Source organism: Citrus sinensis, chromosome 5 (assembly GCF_022201045.2).
Source record: "Citrus sinensis cultivar Valencia sweet orange chromosome 5, DVS_A1.0, whole genome shotgun sequence".
In the NCBI taxonomy this organism is placed as follows: domain Eukaryota; kingdom Viridiplantae; phylum Streptophyta; class Magnoliopsida; order Sapindales; family Rutaceae; genus Citrus; species Citrus sinensis.
In genome coordinates this window covers 26375028-26395566 of record NC_068560.1, presented here as the reverse complement: position 1 = coordinate 26395566, position 20539 = coordinate 26375028, and the positions used below count along the sequence as shown (strand labels likewise).

The window sequence follows — 20539 nt, the reverse complement described above, 5'->3', positions numbered from 1 at the left end:
TATTGTGCAGACCAAATTGTTAGACGATGTGTCCCAGAAAATGAAATTCAGAATATCCTTTCATTCTGCCATAAACAAGCTTGTGGAGGCCATTTCAGTGCTAAGAAAACAGCGACTAAAGTTTTACAATGTGGTTTCTATTGGCCATCTATATTTCGAGACGCTTACACTTTCTGTTCTTCATGTGATAGGTGTCAACGAATGGGAAGCATTACGCGAAGGAATATGATGCCACTAAATCCAATTTTAGTTGTTGAGATTTTTGACGTATGGGGTATCGACTTCATGGGACCCTTTCCCCCTTCTTTTGGCCATCAATACATATTGGTTGCTGTTGACTACGTATCGAAATGGGTAGAAGCAATTCCATGTAGGACCAATGATCACAAGGTGGTGATAGCATTTTTGAAAAGCAACATTGTTTCACGCTTTGGATTCCCTCGAGCGATAATCAGTGATGGTGGTGCCCACTTTTGTAACAAAGCATTCAAAGCTCTTTTGACAAAGTATTCAATCACACACAAAGTGGCAACTCCGTATCATCCGCAAACCAGTGGCCAAGTTGAGATCTCCAATCGAGAAATAAAGCACATATTAGAAAAAACGGTGAGGCCAGATAGAAAAGATTGGTCATTAAGACTTGATGATGCCTTATGGGCATATAGAACGGCTTTCAAGACCCCGATTGGGATGTCACCCTACAGGCTAGTGTATGGAAAAGCTTGCCACCTACCTGTGGAACTCGAGCATCGTGCATATTGGGCCATCAAGAAATTCAATTTTGACATGCAGCAAGCCAGCTCAGAAAGAAGATTACAGCTGGCAGAACTTGAAGAAATTCGCAATGACGCGTACGAAAATGCCAAGATTTACAAGCAACGAATGAAAGTCTTCCATGATAAGCAAATTATGAGAAAATCTTTCACCCCAGGTCAGAAAGTGCTTTTGTTCAATTCTCGCTTGCACCTATTCCCAGGTAAGTTACGCTCTCGTTGGTCTGGTCCCTTTATTGTTCATACTGTTTTTCCACATGGGGCAATTGAAATTAAGGACCCAAAGAACGGTGTCACGTTTAAAGTTAATGGTCAAAGATTAAAGCCATATCTAGAATACCAACCACGTGGAGAAGACACCGAAATAAATTTGAGTGACCCACCAAATTTGAATTGATTTTTTTTTTCTTTTCGTTGATTTGATTTTTCTTTCTTTCTTTATATTATTCTTTTGCTAATTGAAATTGTTTTTGCATAAGTGTGTTTATTTTACCATTAAGTTTTCTCTTATCATTTTTAATCATGAGTCTCATACTTAGACCGTTCCTCCTGAACATTCTTAAACCACTTCAACGTGTCAAAACTCATCTCAAAAGGTAGATTCAATTTTGTAAAACACAACGCATTTGGGCTCTACAACCACCAGAGTTAGTAGCCTATGTTGAGGGTTTAGAACACCAACTCAGAGACATTGAGAGAAGTGTTTACGACATCCAGTTGGAGCTTGAGGTAAATTCAATAAGAGGACGATTTTAATTTTCTTTGTGTGTTTTAATTTGTTTTTCTATTTGTGTGCTTTAGTTTGTTACCCCGGTGAAGTGGCGGATAACGGTACTCCGTGACAATCAAGTCGGTTACTTCAGTTTCCCATAATAACTGATATTCTGAGGCGAAGGTATGGACAGAAACGAGATTCTAGCGAAGCTTCACAAGCGATTCCCTTCACTTCCTCAGAATGCCCTCCTTACGATTTATAAAGCTCGGTCCGAACGCATGCGATTACTCATGAGGAATAACATACCTGCTGACATCCGTTGGTTAATCGAGGCTAAAGTACGATCGGCAGGTGAGTTACCTCCAAAATTTATTGCATTCATGCCTGGTTGTGGTAAAGGAAATTATGCAAGAAAACGACGAGCTCGAAGAATTTCTGTTGCTTGTCATAAGTGTGCCAGAATGAGTTGCAATAAAAACCCATGTTCTTTAGGAATGGTGTCTGATAATAGGGAAGATAAGATTCAATTCATTAGGGATGGCTTGAATAAGGAGTCATTGGATGATATCCTTTTGTCTCTTGAAACGCATCCCAGTGGATATGTGCAAGGAGCGATTCTCCAGTTATGGCCATTATTCCAGAAAGAGCATGCGCGATATAGTCTCGGGAATCTGACTATAAACGACCCTGTTTGCCAGTTTATAAGAAAACTGGATAGGAAGCCTATCCTCGACCCATAGAGGGCGTTCAAGCCGTTTCTGGACGTAAAACCAGAGGAAGATGTGAGCCACAGTCGCAACTACCTGTAAATATCCTTTTACTTTATTGTTATTTTATTTCACTATTGTCTTATTGTTTGCATTATTGTCTTTAATAATTTTATTACTGTTTGCTTTTTCCTTTTTACTGTTTTCTTTTTGACTTGCGAGCCACGTGCTTTACGCGTTATTTGACACTGACATATTACCTCATACACAACCATGACCCACTATCACCAAGACTCTTAAATGTGATTTTTTTTTTGTCAAGCACTCACAAATTGTTTTCGAGAAGTATCACAATGGCAGCTACTCCCAATAGACAATTCAAGAACATTTGTGTGCTTTCTGGATTTACCTATGGCAAACATAAAGAGTTCGTTGAGGCAGCCATAGATCTTGGTCGAAGCATAGCAGCGAGAAAATTACACTTGGTGTATGGAGGAGGTAATCGAGGGTTATCAAAAATGGTCTCAGAAGCAGCTTTTATCAGAGGAAGTCAAGTGTTAGGCATCATCCCAAGAGTCCTAAAACCATTGGGCAGTTCGTCTGACTCATCAACTGGAGAAGAGTTAGTCGTCTCAGGTATGCAAGAAAGAATAACTGAAATGCTTAATTATGCTGATGCTTTTATTTTCCTTCCAGGAGATCTTGCAACACTAGAGGCACTTATGACACTAGCATCTTGGGCCCATCTACACATTCACCAGAAACCCATCGGTTTGTTAAATGTCAATAACTTTTATGATGGCTTTATCGCATTTCTTAACCATGCAATAAAAAACTATTTCATTCCCGCTAATGTGAAAAAACTTTTTATTTGTGCTCACACTGCTAATGAGCTACTTGATCTGTTACAAGCTTATAGACCGGAGCCAGACCCCTGGACCTTTGTGTTGGAGCGTCCAAATAATGATGGTAACAGTAGCAGCAGTAAGAAGTACAAATTAGATTTAACTCTCCGCCTATAAATATTTTCTTCTGTGTTGCACCACCCAGGTGATGTCTTCTAAACTCTACTTCTTTCCTTTCAAACATTGAGGACAATGTTTCGTTCTGGTTGGGGGGAGGGAATAGTCGACAATTGTGGAATTTTGGTTAAGTTTTTACTAATTTTTGTTGTAGAAACTAACTGTTGCTAACTTTTTGTGTTGAAGATGGCTGAATATGGAGTGTAGTGACTCTAGAAACGCATCTTTATCGTTTATAAAAAAAAAAAATTCAGACATTTTCTTTTTCTTTATTATGTGTTTATGTTTATTTTTCTTCTTTAATTTCTCCTCTATAAATATACATTTTCCAACTTTTGAGTCGAAGATGGCTGAATATGGAGTGTAGTTCCTCTAGAAACGCATCTTCTTTAAAAAAAAAAAATCATTTTCGTTTTCTATCATTTTACGTGTAACTTTTCTAATTAGTTTTTATGCATCATTTTCACATTTCTGCATGCATATTTTCCTTTTATGTTTAGAATAGGTGGGGGGTAGAATGATGTTTAAAAAAAAAAATGTGTGATTTGTTTTAACATTGGATGACATGATTAATTTCAAATTTTAGTATTTGTATTATCTTTGGTCTTAAGTGATGTTACGCTATGTTTGCTACTTTACATGTTGATGTCGGAGACAAATGTGAGTTGCTTGAAGGAATGAACATGTCATAATAAGTACCAAGTGAGTTTTTGAGCCTATTATTTTTCTCGGAGAATAACCCTTTTGCCCACTCTTTATACAGCTTAACAGTTTATTATTTTATACACGATCTCTAAATTACTTTTGAGTTAACCCTTAAAAAAAAATTGTAAAATAAAAAAAAAAGAGAAAAAAGAAAAAGAAAAAAAGAGTGTGTTGCTACATTTGGAGGCCCATCTAACTAGTAGATATGGAAGATTATTTAGAGCCCTAAAAGATGATGGAGAAGCCATCTTTGATCCGTTTGAGCCTTTCAAGCCATCCCTTTTATTAAATATCCATAGTTAACCCTTTTGAGCCTTTAAAAAAAAAAAAACATTTTCTTTGTCAACTTATCATCTTGACCCACTCCGATTTGGAGTATTACCCGATGTCTTATAAGTTCCATCACCTACTTATGTTTGAGAAAATGTAAATAATTATTTTGTTCAGTGAAGTTATGCCAAATAAAAGCAAAAAAAAAAAACAAAAACAAAAAAACAAAAACAAAACCAAAAACAAAAGTTGTTGTTTCAAAAGAATAAAAATAGGTGAAATCCACCTTGCAACTTCCAAAAAAAAAAAAAAAAAAAAATTCTCTGCATTTTTCTCAAACATACACTTTGTTTTCCTTATTTCCCTTCTTTGTTAACCATGTCCCTAGCCTACGTTACGTCCTAATAAAAGTCCTTCTTGATTTTAGGGAACTATAGTCCGAAGTAGAAGCTAGTTATATGGGCTAAAAAGATGTAGTGATGCATAATTAAAAAAAAAAAAAAGATAAATAAAGTGGGTTGACTAACATTTTATTTGACTTGAGATCGTATTATTTCTAAGCTGAGGGCATATTTATTTCATCTTGGTGAGAGCATGTGATATCACTTCTTTATTATTTTCTCTCTCAATTACCATTCATTGGAGTGACTATTTTTATTGGGATTAATTTATTTGTGAGAGTGTCACTACTTCCAGTGAGATTTTGGGGTTTGACATGTCATTCTTGAGAGTAGCTAAAACAAAGTCTACTGGGCTAATTCATGTGGATGGTTGATGTGGGTGTGATGTTGCTTTAGACTGGAGATAATGCTTATACTTTTATTTGATTGCTATCATTAATCTGATGGAATAAATACGAGTGTTTCTATTAAAAAAAAAAAAATTATTTTGAATTTGAATTTTGTTTTCGCTTTATTTGCTAGGGACTAGCAATAAGCTGGTTGGGGGGTGTGTTGAGTGTTAGAAAATGCATATTTATAAAGGAGAAAACCGTCATTTTACATTTTAAGTCTTACTAACAACCCTTACTTTTATATATTTAACCTTCTTGTGATTTAATTACATGTGTTTTATTTTAATTAAGTATTTTATGTATTTTAGGGGCATTATAGTCATTTCACAATAAAGGAGAGATCAGACGGCAAAACGGACATCACTTTTGAACTCAGGACGGTCGAAAACCTTAGGAGGAGCATAAAAGGAAAAATGGCACTATTCACATGTACGGTACTATTCACGTGTACGGTACTGTATACGTTACTGTTCACGACACTGTTCACATAGACAGATGATGACGTGGCATTGACCGATGATGTGGCATTGACTGATGAGGTGTCACGATCCTGTTGGACTAAAATTCTTATGTACTGTTGATGGTGACGTGGCAGCATATCAGTGGACGAAAAATCTCGCGTACGGTGCATGCATCACACAGGATTATTTTCAACCAAACCGCGTTACTGTTCAAAGTCGGGTCAAACCGTGTTACTGTTCATCCGCGTGGTCAAACCGTGGACTGTTGACTGATGACGTGGCGCAATCCTGAGCGTCCAAACTGTTTTTAATCCGATAGCCATGATTTACTCCATGTATCTATAAAAAGGGGGCCTCCCCCCCCCTAATTTGATATCTCTGAATCCATTTTTGGGATCCATTTTCTGTAATTCTCTCTCCATCTTGTATTTTCTTCGTATTTTAATAAATTCTCATTTTGCCCCTAGTTCAATTATGAGTGGCTAATTTTCTTTCAAGCTTGGGTTGAAGGTGAAGTCTCAACATGTGTCATGGGCTTAATTTGGTAAATTTATTTTCTCTTCCCCTCTAGTTTTTGTGGATGTTTTGACTTCTCGTCGACAAATAATACTAATCTTATCTAGTACGGCCTTGGTTTCACCGGCTCTCTAGTATAAGGTTATTATTATTTGGCACGATAAGCCCTTAGCACCATATTGATTAGAGCGTGGTTCATGAGGTGTGGATTCCCCCCTCATGATTTAATTGGCATTAATACGGATTATTTAGCCCATGATGCATGTTGATACGGATCCAGATACCCAAGTACGTCATTTCAATAGAATTATCTTCAATTTATTCTCGCCATTGCAATTCCAATTTTAGAATTTATTCTCGCCATTTTAATTTAAGTTTTAGCATATACCAAATCATTTCCACCATAAATCCAACAACCCATTTACAAAATTAATTCTATACACAATTAAAATCCACCTCCTCGTGGGATCGACACTCGTCACCATAGATCTATACTACAATAGATTCGTGCGCTTGCGAGTACATTAAAATTTGCACAACATAAGACATACCAGCTAGAAGGGTTGGGAAAGAGAGAGAAGAGAGCATTACCAGGGAATGGGCCGATCAGGAGGAGGGACCACCAGGCCTCAGGTAGTGGTGCAGGAGGTCGGGTAACCGCTTACCAGCCTCATCAGAGGCTACCACAGTATCAGCGCAGCAGGGCGCAACCTCCTCGCTCACCAGCAAGGGAGCCTTGGAGAAGGCATGACTCAGCGTATGGTGGTCTTCATCCACACTCCCACAGTAGTAGAGGGAGCAGACCAGAAGCGCTGCCACCGCCTCCAACTCAGAACGGCGCAAATAGAGAAAGGGCAGTGCACATGATCGACCAGAACCAGGACTATGGGCGGTATACTTCCTTGAAGATGCCCCTGGACGAGGTGTACGAGGCCATAAAGGACCGAGGACTACTGTACCTCCCTGCCCCAATAACAAAGCTACCCAGCAGGAGGGATAGGGGACGTTATTGTAAGTTCCATGGCACTCATGGCCATACCACTACAGAATGTAGAGATCTCAAGACCCAGGTTGAAGATTTGGTGAGAAATCGGTACCTGGACGAGTTTATAGATGGGACTTTCCCGATGGTGGCCTCGACATGTGAAGGGGAGCAGAGTGACAGAAACTTGAGGCGCGAGCAGCCTACAGTAAGGGTGATAGCTGGGGGCCCAACATTGGCCGGAGATTCCAACAGATCGAGGGAGAATTATGCTAGATACGCCATGACTAGGAAAGAGGTATTCTTCAACACCCCAGCAGCCAAACGAGCAAGAGTCAGGCAAGTGCCAATCATGTGGACATATGAGGATGAAGAAGGGATTCTATACCCCCACGAGGATGCTTTAGTCATCAAGGCCACTGTTGCTAGCAAGAAGTTTGACCGGATACTAGTTGACACAGGGAGCTCAGTTGATGTGTTGTTTAAGTCAACTCTGGAGGAGATAGGAATAGCAGACCTGAAGTTGGAGCACACCAATACCTCCTTGAAGGGGTTTGAAGGAGGAAAGCTGGTCCCTCTGGGCGTGGTCGAGCTGCTTATCACAATTGGGAGCTCCCCGACAGAAAGGACTATAATACTGGACTTTGTGGTGGTGGATGAAGAAGGTCCTTACCAGATGATCCTAGGTCGGCCATTTCTGAGGATGAGCAAAGCGGTACTGTCCAACCATTATCTAGCTCTCAAGTACCGGGTGAATGGGGTAGTTGGAGTGGTACGAGGAGACCAGAGAATCGCACGAAGCTGTTACTCCTCGGCAGCAAGGGAAGCAATGCAGATAACATCCCTTGATACCCGAGTGAAAAACAAGAATGGCATACAAGAATCTGTAGAGGAGCTGGAGACAGTGAGCCTGGAACTAGAGAATCCGGGAAAAACGATCAGAATCCGGTTGAGACTTAAAGAAAAGCAGAAGTATGAGTTGATGCAATGCTTGCGGGCTCATGTAGATGTGTTTGCTTGGACACATGAAGACATGTCAGGGATTGATCATGAGGTAGCATGTTATAAACTGGCAATAAAAAAAGGTGCTCGGGCAGTAAGGCAGAAAAGGAGGTGCTTCAACCAGGAGAGGTATGAGGCTATAAATGGCGAGGTGGAGAAGCTCTTGAAAGCAAGGTTCATTCGGGAAGTCAATTATCCTGAGTGGATATCGAATGTGGTGTTAGTAAAAAAGGCTAATGGCAAGTGGAGGATGTGTGTGGATTTCACGGACCTCAACAAGGCGTGCCCGAAAGACAGTTTTCCCTTACCAAAGATTGACCAGCTTGTAGACTCGACAGCTGGACATGGCCTGCTCAGCTTCATGGACGCATTCTCAAGAGACAACCAAATCCCCATGTTCGAGCAGGATGAGGAGAGCACGGCATTTATTACTAACCAGGGTCTGTTCTGTTACAGGGTAATGTCGTTCGGTCTTAAAAATGCAGGGGCCACGTACCAGAGGCTGGTGAACAAAGTCTTTAAGCCGTTGATTGGGAGAACAATGGAGGTGTACATGGACGACAAGATAATTAAGTCGAAAATCCCGAAGGAACATGTCGAGCACCTCGAGGAGACATTCGCACTTTTGAGGAAGTACAAGATGAAGCTCAACCCGGAAAAGTGTGCTTTTGGGGTTGAGTCAGGGAAATTCCTCGGATTCATGGTGAGTCATAGGGGGATCGAGGCAAATCCTGAGAAGATCCAGGCGATTGTTCAGATGAAGGAGATGCAGAGCCTTACGAGGAGGCTGGCGGTATTGAGCCGATTCATATCCAAGGCTACAGATAAGTGTCAGTCATTCTTTCAAGTGATAAGGAGAGGGAAGAAAACATAATAGACCCCAGAATGCGAAGAGGCCTTTCAGAGCTTGAAGCAATACTTGCAGCAAGCACCCCTGCTGTCCACACCAAGGGATGGGGACAAGTTATCTTTGTATTTGGCGGTATCAGATCGTGCCACAAGTTCTGTTCTGGTGAGAGAGGAAGAAGGGGTTCGGTATCCGATATACTACACCAGCAAGGCCCTACTCGATGTTGAGACCCGATACCCACCGTTAGAGAAATGGGCACTCGCTCTTGTGGTCGCTGCTCGGAAGTTGAGACCGTACTTTCAAGCATTCCCCGTCTCGATAATAACAAACCAGCCGTTGCGTTAAACCCTACACAAGCCGGATGCCTCTGGTCGGCTCGTTAAATGGGCTATAGAGCTGAGCGAGTTCGACATTGATTACAAACCTCAAGCAGCGATAAAGGCTCAAGCAATGGCCGATTTTGTAGCAGAGTTTGTAGAGCCTGAAATATGTTTGGACCAGCTGGATATTGCTACAGACAGCAGCAAAGCCCGAGTATGGCAGATGTCTGTTGATGGGTCATCAGGGGAGCAGGGATCAGGAGCAGAAATTGTCTTGGAAGGCCCAGAGGGGGAGGAGATCTCTTATGCTGTAAAGTTAGAATTCGCAACCACAAATAACCAGGCAGAGTACGAAGCCTTGATAGCATGTTTAGAATTGGCTAAGGCAGTGAAAGCAGATAGAGTGAAGATCAGAACTGGTTCCCAACTGGTTGCAAATCATGTTAGTGAAAGATTTCAACCAAGAGAGGAGAAGATGGAGCAGTACCTGAAGATAGTCAGGCAGATGATGGGGAAATTCAAAGCGGTTGAGGTGATACAAATCCCCAGGAAGCAGAATAGTCGAGCAGATATTTTGGCCAGGATGGCAGCGGTAGCAGAACCAAAAATGCCAAAGTCGATCCCTCTGGAGGTGAAGTCCAGCCCGAGCATCGAGTAGAATCTGGAGGTGCTGCAGATAGAACAAAAATGCTCGTGGATGGACCCGATAATTTCATACCTTAGAGACGGGGTATTACCACCAGATAACCTGCGAGCTCGGAAGATTAGAGCCCAGGCCTCGAGATACACGATGATTGATGGGGTATTATATCGGCGAGGGTATACGCTACCGTTCCTTCGGTGTTTGGATGAGGACGACGCGGACTACGTACTGAGAGAGGTACATGAAGGAATCTGTGGAAACCATTCTGGTGGGAGGTCCCTGGCCCACAAGGTTCTAAGGCAGGGATATTTCTGGCCGACAATGCACGAGGATGCGCAGGAGAAGACCAGGAGCTGTATAAGCTGCTAGAGTTTTGCAAGTTTCTCCAACCAACCACCAGAGAAGCTCACCTCTATGGCCTCCCCTTGGCCATTTGCTCAATGGAAAATTGATCTGATCGGCCCATTGCCAAAGGGACGAGGAGCAGCAACACATGCAATAGTTGCGATCGACTACTTCACGAAGTGGATAGAGGTAGAAGCCCTTAGCAGGATCACAGAGAAGAAGACAACAGACTTCGTGTGGAGAAACCTGGTCTGTCGGTACGGGATCCCTTATGCCTTGGTAACGGATAATGGCAGGCAGTTCGATAATCACAGCTTCAGGGATTTCTGCCAGAACCTCGGGATGGAGTTGAAATATTGCTCGCCTGCTCACCCACAATCTAACGGGCAAGTAGAAGCAGCCAACAAGACGATCAAGAGGCTTTTAAAAACCAGGCTCGGAGCAAAAAAGGGTGCTTGGGTTAATGAGCTATCAGGTGTACCATGGGCATACAGGACAACCCATAAGACAACAACTGGGGAAACTCCATTCGCCTTGGCCTTAAGACACGAAACGGTTATACCAACCGAGATAGGAACAACCACGCACCGGACATGTCATTTCGATGAGCAAGAGAACAACGACCAGATGTGCTTGAATCTGGATCTGCTAACCGAGAAGAGGGAACAAGCATCGAGGCAATCAGCCATTTACCAGCAGAGGGTTGCTCGGTACTACAACCAGAAGGTGAATGTACGGCAGTTCAAGGTCGGAGATTGGGTGTTGAGGAGAGTGAATCAGAACACGAAAGACTCGGCCTAGGGAGTACTCGGACCAAATTGGGAGGGGCCATATAGGGTCAAGCAGCTAGTTGGACCCGGAGCTTACAAGCTGGCTCGCACGGATGGCCACGAGGTGAAACGCCCATGGAACGCGGCACACCTCAGGAAATATTTCCAGTAAGACTTGTTCATGTTTTAAAGTTATTTCTGTTCATGCTCGTTGTTTTTTATTTTTATTTCAAAGCAATCTCATGTAAGCCGAATTCAATAATAAGTGAATCAATGAGGAATTTCAGTCAACTGTACTGTTCAAAAATTTACTAAGGCATGCAAAGGCTCATCAAGTCTCAAAGCCTGTTTATGGCGAGACCAAAAGCCAAACGTGCCAGGATCTGCTCGACCACGCGAAGGCGAGCAGAATCCCAAGCATTGAAGAATTTACTAAGGCATGCAAAGGCTCATCAAGTCTCAAAGCCTGTTTATGGCGAGACCAGAAGCCAAGCGTGCCAGGATCTACTCGACCACGCGAAGGCGAGCAGAATCCCAGGGGTTGAAAAAATTTTACTAAGGCATGCGAAGGTTCATCAAGTCTCAAAGCCTGTTTATGGCGAGACCAGAAGCCAAGTGTGCCAGGATCTGCTCGACCACGCGAAGGCGAGTAGAATCCCAAGCATTGAAGAATTTACTAAAGCATGCAAAGGCTCATCAAGTCTCAAAGCCTGTTTATGGGGAGACCAGAAGCCAAGCGTGCCAGGATCTGCTCGACCAACTGATGGCGAGCAGAATCCCAGACGTTGAAAAAATATCTAAGGCATGCGAAGGCTCGTCAAGTCTCAAGGCCTGGTCTGTGACGAGACCAGAAGCCAAATAAATAAATAAACCAAAACTCCAATACGAGAAGGCAAGCAAGAACAATTTTATTAAGCTTCTAATAGTCTGCAAAGCTGCTACATAGAATGTTCAAAAAGTAATTACAACACAAGACAAGTTTAGGAGGACGGCGGATCAGTAAGTCGGGCAGCCTCGGTTGGTTAGTCCACCTCAGGTGCAGGAGGGGTATCACCAGTTGCGTCCGGGGGGGTATTCGCCTCACCAACATCAGCAGGGACTGCACGAGGAGGAGAGTTTTCCTCCTCAACCACAATTGGCACCACCACTTCGGCATCCTCTTTTGCGGCCTCCTCATCCATATATTGAGCAACACCAGCGGCAAGGTCATCCATCTTCAGATCAAGATGCTGCTTCCCAATGACGGCCATGATGCAACAATAGGAATGCCGAAGTCCCTGGTCGTATTGGTTGTCAGCTTCCTTCTCCAAGTTCTCGACCTGAGCCCGGTGGGAATCGCGGAGAGATTCGAGCTGAGCCTCGTACATGACCTTCTGCCTTTGCAGATCCTCTTTGACCTTAGTCAGCTCGTCCTTGAGAGTAACAGCCTTTGCTTGAGCAAGAGATTCTTGCTCTATCAACTTCAGATTCTCGAGATTCAAGTCTTCTGCTTTCTTCTCGGCAGCATAGGCTCTGGTCATCACCGATTGAATGTCCTCCTTCATCTTCCGGTTGTAACGGCCAACCTTGGCCTTATAGTAAGTGGCCATGCAGCTGAGGTGGAAGGCGCTATACTGCATGGCCCCCACCAGCTCACCCAGGGTGCAGCCGTCAAAGTCCTCCAAGTTCTTCTTGCTCACAAGTTTAGAAAGCTCGTTCATATAGGGGACCAAATGTTCTGCTCGATTGTCAGATAAACGAGATCTTGGCCCAACGGGAGGAGAAGAGGAAGCAGGATCAGTGGCTGCTCCACTAGTTTCTCCAACTTTGGTAGGAAGAAGAGGTAGAGTTTTTAAGGGAGGAACCTGCTGTACAATGTTCACCCGCTTCGCAGTAGGAGCGTCCTTGTTCTGGTTCCTCTTCGCAGTTTGAGGTCGAGAACGTTTCTGATTCAGAGCCCCGATCACAGCATCCTCCATCTTATGGCCGGGGGCACCAAGCAAGATTCAACCAGGTTATAAGTGGTTAGCAGCTCCCGGTGCGAGCAGGAATTGGCCAGTACAGCCTCGACCCGTTTGAGCTGGTCGGGATTAAGCGAGAAGTGAACACCCCAAGAACCTGCAAAACGAACAGACATTTGGTTAGAGACAAATCAACAAAGTGAGAACAACTATGGAGACAAGACATCTAAAATAAGCAGGCAACCTGGAACCATGAAACGGGGTGGGACGCAATAATCATTCCCATCAATATGTGCAACTTGACCCCAGGGACCCCCAGCAAAAAAGAACTTTCTCTTCCAATTCCCACCACCACCAATAGGAAGATCGGTTATGGGTTTCCTGGTTTTAGTACTTGATTGGAAGTAATACCAGCCAGCATCTTTGGGGCTGCTTTTCAGCTGGTACAGGTGCTTCACCTCATCAATTTTGGGCTCGCTTTGGCAACATCTGTCCCACAATATGAACAGACTAGAGAGTACTCTCCACCCGTTGGGGTTCAGCTGACCAGGAGCTAGATTTAGCCCGTTAAGAATCTGGGCAAAATAGGGTTGCAAGGGGCACCTCAGCCCATACTTAAAACTCTCCAAAAATAGGGTAACATATCCCTAGGAGGCCGGCTAGGAGTATCCTTCTTTCTTGGGACCTTAAGAGGTATTTCACCAGGAATACTATACCTAAGCCGGAGGTCAGTGAGCTCATCAAATGTGGTCGTGCACGTAATGTAATCAATAGCGTAATCCTGCGACAGGGCTCTACCTCCTACTGTACTCCGCCCTTCTGGTCGCGATGTTCCCAGTGAGGATACCTCACCAGAGTCACCCCCTCGATCCTCACTCAGGGTATTTTCCGAGCCAGAAAATCCATCTTCACCGCTATTTCCACTCGAGGAGGCTGTTTAGGGGGACATCCTCCTAGAGCTAGTCCCAACACTATACCTAATGGGTTCTAAGGGGATCCCGAGGTCAAAACCAGGATCGGTGAGCAGACTAGGCAGGAAGTCCAACTCATCGTCATCAACCTCAATGACTTTCTCTTTACCTTTCGACATTCCCTAAACTATAACTAGAGCACCACCACCAACTACCCAAGCAAAGCAAAGAGAAAAGAAATTATCTACAACTATCCAAGACCGAGAAAATAGGAGAAATACCTGAAGAAGGGGCTCGGTCAGAGAGAGACAGGGATAGAAGCTTTAATGCCGAAGTTCATTCGCCGGAGAGACAAGAAGGGAGAAAATGACGAGTTCTCGTTTGGGGGTTTTGGGTTTTCCTACCGAGGAACAAACTCTTGGGCTGCCAGCATTTAACGGCACATATCCCAAGAGTCTTGCAACCGTAGGTTTGAAATTCAAATGGAGGGGTAGATTTCTGCCACATCACCTCACCCGCAATTAAATGCGACACGACTCTTGGCAGCATTTTCCAATCCCGCGCGAGCAAGAACTGCCGAGTTTCTACTGTCGGCTCACTACGTTACCCAACACCAGAAACTGGGGGACTAGGGTTTGTGGGATATGCTTCGACGAAGACCAGCAGTGATGAGCAAACATCTGGTAGCAAGGTTCCTCAAACAGGTATATCTTGTAAGAGTCTGGTAGCCGGGGGAGCAGAAGCAGGATTATCCTGCTCGTCCACGAGTACGTCATCCATGAGGCCAATCTCCTGCTGGAAGCATAAAGCCATTCCTGCTACATTCCTGCTAAGGGTTTAGTCGAGGAGACCCGGTCAACGACAGTTGGCGAGACGTGCTCTCCAGTCCGAAAATCAAGGCACGAAGGCCACGCAACCACCCACGACTACGGAAATGAAGCATCCACTTTCGAGAGGTGGGAGGATAACGAGCACGAATGGAGGGAAGGCCTGAGTTCAGAAGTGGCCTATAAAAAGGTAGCCAACGAAGGTAAAAGGGTTAGAACTTTTGATACTGAAAACTAAGATAAAGAAAGCATTCAACAATAGATACCAAAAAGGAGCCTTAAGATTCGTGGCTAACGTTCCCAGGAATATAAAACCTTCATATCTGACTTGAGCGTCGGAGGGTTTACGCCTGGAAAATAACCGGCGTGCTCTGACCTGATTCTGTGTACGCAGGAACCTCTGGAGAAGAAGCCTTACGAGGAAGGATCCTAATCGTGGTCGAGTTGATTGAGCAGAGATCCTGGTCGCGATAGAAAGAGTAACCAGAATCTCGCATCAACATCCTTCTCGACCGTTCTGTTCGTAGCAAAGATTGTTCCGGAGACTAAAGGGCGAACGCTGGAAGAATTTCAAGACTCAGTTAGTGCTTCTTTAATGTGATTTATGAGATATAATCAAGAACTTGAGGTGTTGGAAGTTGTATCGGTCATTGGTTTTTACATTGCATAGGAGCTGGAGTGTCCTGTAATCTCTGAATGATTATTATTTATTACAGCTCTAATGCATTTTTCAAACAAGAGAAAATTTCACTGATTCATTTGCATGCTAATAGTTCATCATATTGTAGGTCACTTGTAGAAAGGGTCGGGGGGCCATAATAGGGAAAAAGTAATTTCTGTAGAGGCCAAGCATAAGACATACATCTAAAAATGAGGACCATATTGAAAGGGAATAAGATTTGCAGGGTCCCTAAACATATATTTTAGACCGCTTGCACCTCACTAATACGCCATTTGAAAAGTTAGTCCACTGTTTAGTTGGGGCAACGGAAGAGGGAAGGGAAGTAGTAATCATGATTCCACCGTTTGGTTACCAGAATCTGGAATCATGATTTGCCCCATTTAGTGGAATTGAATTCTTTATTCGTGGAATTCTTTACTGACCATTATTATAGCTTCAGTGGACGACTTTATATCCCAAATTAAATCTTTTTTTTTCTTTTTTGGGGAAACAATTAATCTAGATTATTCTAAAATGAAGTCATGCACCAGAAGCTAAATTTGGGAGTCTTAACTAATCCAAAATGCATAACACACTTTATCAAAGATTAGGTAGACTGTAACATCAATTATGAAACTTTAGGTGGGCTCAATTTCTTCTATGCTTCGTCCATATATTTGGTAAAAGAGTAAGAAAAAGCCAAAAAGTTAAATAGAAAAACTCTTACGCATACCTTAATTTCAAATATATAATAAATGAAGTACAAACTTGATATGACATGCGTTTCATTTTTCTTTATGATCTTCACCAAAAGTCTAAGCAAAGATTAATTCCTGTGTGATTGGAGGTTTTTCAATAATTAATCCCTTTATTATTAGAAGGAAGCAAACAAGTTTTGAAGGAAAAGCAGTGTTACACATGGGGTACGTATATGAGAATATTTATTATAAATTTACAACACCAAGAAATACTTGCCGGTTGCATCTGTTTGTTTCCTTAGAGAATTAAGCTCCTAATTTTTTATTGTGATTAATAAATTCTAATGCATTATCACAATAAGGAAGAAAATAAAAGGGTGCTCTTCATATACTTTATTACAGGCATCTAGCGGAGGGAGGAAGATAATGGAGAGACAAATTAGTGTAGAAGAAGGATTACTAGCCAAGCCTTATCAGAACTATGGCACCACCAGTGACTGCGGCGACACGGCATCGCTGCCTTCAATAAGGAATTCCTCGGGCTCCGACGCCACTACTGCAGTTGTTGTTTTCAGCACCTTGGTGGCTGTCTCCGGCTCTTTCTGCTATGGAATTGCTGTAAGTTCAAAAATGTTTATATTTGCTCAACTTCAAGTTGGTTCATCGCTTAGTACTCGCACATACATACATGCATGCATGCATACGTACCTACATACATAAATACATACATATACATGAATATACACAAGCTAACTAGTCAGCTAGAGGACTGAAATGGGTTATTGATGTTGCATTAAATTAAGAACCTTATTTAGGACTTCAATTTCTAGTAGAGGACTGAACTTTCCAGAGAAAATCTTTGAAATTAACAAATTATCTATGCTCCATCTACTTTGATGGGAATTCCATTTTGAGCAAAAGCGATTGAGATTTGAGAATTACAGGTATGTTTTTGTAATTGACGTTGATGAATACAGAAAAGTGACCAAAATTTGGCCACCAACATTGGAGTTTGTCACATGCCCAGCTGCTGGCGGACAAAAGTTGCCAAATAATGGAGTTGCTTCCCTCCATTAATAAAGTGACTGATACATCATTTCATATGCTTTTATTCTCAAGACAATAACTTTTTTAAAAAAACATCCCTTCTTTAAGAACGTTGCTCAATCTATCTTACACGTTTGTTACATGTCGCATATTGTGTCCAAATCCAACCTCTTGGGCCACCCACCAATTTATCTTACTGATGTGGGTGTGGATCCCTTCAATTTCCATTAACTGTCCACATTACTAAATACCATAGGATCTGCTGACTTTGACCTAATTAGTGATATTTTATCAAAAATTTAATAATGTTGCAGGTGGGTTACTCATCACCTGCCGAGGCTGGCATCGTGGAAGACTTGGGTCTCTCTATAGCAGCTGTTAGTATCGACTATTACTCTATAACAAATTATTCAATCTTATAAAATTTCCTTTGATGATGATCCACTAATGCACATCAACATAACATTGCTAATAATATAATCATACCTGTAAATTCAGCTGTAAATATCGGCGCATTTTAATATATAAATTTGAGAATAGAATAGACTGTCCATTTCTAATTTATACAGAGTAATGTAATAAGACGAAAATCCCTATATACTCAGTTATAGAGAAAATTTTATTAATGAAACATAATTTGGCTGATACTTTTTCTTGTTCAAATGACTTGGTACTTGTTGACATCAATTTTAATTTTTATGCTGGCATTCTGCATGCAGTACTCAGTTTTTGGCTCAATAATGACAATTGGAGGAATGCTAGGTGCAATACTAAGTGGAAAAATAGCTGATATATTTGGCAGGAGAAATGTAAGTCCCTTAATTTTAGTCTAGTTTCAAGTCCTTTTGGACACCTTGTGATTTGGTGGTATGATCATGAAGATTTTCTTATATTTAGAAATGGTCACATTGGGCCTTTTCTGAGACACACAAACACTCTTTCATACTCAGAAACGAGCAAGGTGTCCCCTTAACTGTTCATCAAAACACAGGGTGTCCTTGTCCTTTGCCATTTTCTCAATTAACTTATAAAATCCTGAAGCAGGTAATGTGGCTTTCTGAATTAATTTGCACCCTAGGCTGGCTTGCAATAGCTTTTGCTAAGGTTCCCTTCTTTTCTTGCTCTTTCTTTCCCCAGAATTTCACTTCATTTACTAATAAAATAATGATGGATAATAGATTGGCTTCTGATATTCTTGTTGCAAGGATGCTTTGTGGCTGGATTCGGGAAGATTGCTTATAGGATTTGGAGCTGGAATCATTTCTTATGTGGTAAGTACATTAAATGTTGGCATTTCACATCTGCTGATTATTTAAATTAATTTGTCACCTAATGATATATAGTTGCTTATTTTCTGCCAAAACAGATACCTATTTATGTAGCAGAAATAAGTCCGAAAGATTTTCGTGGAGTTTTTACAGCATTCCATCAGGTGACATTGTATCATAATGTATGAATTCGACTAGTTAGCTCTTTGTTTATGACTACATATAGAGTTTAAATTTTTTCGAGTTTACAGTTGATGAATACATTCGGCTGCTCCCTTGCATATTTCTTTGGAAATGTGATTCCCTGGCGTATCTTGGCTCTAATTGGTAACTTTCTCTACTGTATTGTATTGATTTGATCTTGAAAGTGTTCCGCAGGTTTCACATTCTCTTCTGTATTTATTTATCAGGCGTTATTCCGTGTGTATTGCAACTTATAGGTTTATTTTTCATCCCCGAGTCTCCTAGATGGTTGGTAAGTCCAATTTAGCACATTGTTTAAATTATTGCCATAAAACATACTGGAGGATAAATTAATGAAATGCGTGAAGAATAAAATTTTTTGCAGGTAAAAATTGGAAAAGAAAAGGAGTTCGAAACCACTCTGCAAAATCTAAGGGGAAAGGGTGCTGATATATCTCAAGAGGCAGCTGAAATTAGAGTACATTATAATCCGACTCTTTAGTTTTTTATAGAGAGTTTAACTTCAACTAGAGGGAAATATAAGTAATACTCTTTAACAATAATTTGTAGGACCACATCGAAATCTCTCAGAAACATTCAGAAGCTAGACTTTTAAACTTGTTCCAGAGGAGATACGCAAATTCACTCATTGTGAGACTTATACAAATGAATCTTTAATTCTCTTGTTTTTATAATTTTGGCCTATCTGAATAGGGAACTATTGAGATCTGTTTAATTAGATTGGAGTTGGCCTCATGTTACTACAACAATTTGGAGGAGCCAGTGCAATGGCATATTACACAATCTCCATCTTTGAAAAAGCTGGTACATTGGCCTTCAGTGATTTCGAACACTTTTGATGGTCAAAAACAGTAAGAGGAACACGGAAAGAAAATGACAATACGAATGCCTGATTTTGTGCAGGTGCCTCCGGTAGCATTGGAAGTAGAGGAATAGCCATTATACAGGTATTATCTAGCTTCTTGTAATGTAAATTCAAGATTCTGCCAAACGAATTTATCACGAGTACATGTTCTCTTTTTTCAGATTCCTGCGGTCATTGCTGGTGTATTATTGATGGACAAAGCTGGAAGAAAACCACTTCTCATGGTAATTACAACATCAAGGACTTTGTTTAAGATGTTTGATTTTGTTGATCAACGAGGCTATGAGAATGGTTACCAATACTTGCAGATTTCAGCTTGTGGGATGGCCTTCGGTTGCTTCCTTATAGGATTGTCATTCTACTTGAAGGTTTAATCAAATTCCAAAATTTTCATTTCAAAGATATGTCATTTGCTCCACTATTTTTCTGGTTATGTTCCTGAATTAGAGAGTATTTTTCTGACCAGGAAGTCAAGAATATGAATGACGCCGCTCATATTTTGGTGCTTGTCGGCTTTATGGTACTCCATCTTGACAAGAAAGCAATTAACTCCTGCCGATTTTTCATGATTATTTTTGCTTCAAATTTCAACCTAGTTACGTACAAAGAAAAGTGTGTTTGGAAACTAATCAACTCTGAAACCAGGGGTGTTCTGCGTTTAACTCCATAGGCTTGGCAGGAATTCCTTTTATTATAATGTCAGAGGTAAAGAACCTTTCAATTTCATGCAAGGTGGTATGGATATAGATTTTGATTCATTCAAAGAATGTATTTTCCTTTCAGATATTCCCTATAAATGTAAAGGCCTCAGCTGGAAGCTTGGTAATTTTAATCTGCTGGTCGTGCTCTTGGATTGTCACTTACACTTTCAACTTCATGATGCAATGGAGCTCAGCAGGTAAGACACACAAATTAACACAGAAATGGACATTGATGTTAAACATTTGATTTTGTTGGCTGCACGACTGCAGGAACATTTTTCATCTTCTCGGGCATTGGCTTTTTCACTGTCCTGTTTGTTGCAAAGATAGTTCCGGAGACTAAAGGGCGAACACTGGAAGAAATACAAGACTCGATTATTACTTCTTTTGCTGGATTAAGATAAAAGATAGAACTTGATGTATGATAAGTTGTATCAGTCATTTGTGCGATGAGAGAATGTAGTATATTCTTCGAAACATAATGAACAGAATTTACACAAATAAAGGATTTTACTGAGTTGTGCAAGTATATGAAGGATTTAT

General features: G+C 41.5%; 1 protein-coding gene across 2 annotated transcripts; it reads left to right on the top strand.

Moving 5' to 3' along the window:
- The first annotated feature begins 15965 nt into the window (after nucleotides 1–15965).
- Nucleotides 15966–20525, top strand: LOC102621356 (sugar transporter ERD6-like 5). 2 transcript variants are annotated; one of them, XM_006471798.4, is made up of 19 exons: nucleotides 15966–16136; nucleotides 16314–16529; nucleotides 17273–17335; nucleotides 17678–17767; nucleotides 18003–18062; nucleotides 18164–18229; nucleotides 18325–18390; nucleotides 18478–18553; nucleotides 18637–18701; nucleotides 18795–18887; nucleotides 18980–19060; nucleotides 19150–19234; nucleotides 19334–19377; nucleotides 19457–19519; nucleotides 19604–19663; nucleotides 19762–19815; nucleotides 19941–20000; nucleotides 20079–20193; nucleotides 20267–20525. In XM_006471798.4, exons 2-19 carry the CDS (start codon nucleotides 16338–16340, stop codon nucleotides 20398–20400), a joined length of 1467 nt encoding a protein of 488 aa, XP_006471861.2. In that variant the 5' UTR covers nucleotides 15966–16136; nucleotides 16314–16337; the 3' UTR covers nucleotides 20401–20525. The 2 variants fall into 2 exon arrangements, with proteins under 2 accessions (XP_006471861.2, XP_052297900.1); XM_052441940.1 differs by lacking the exon at nucleotides 15966–16136 and having other exon boundaries at nucleotides 16220–16529.
- Nucleotides 20526–20539: the final 14 nt, after the last annotated feature.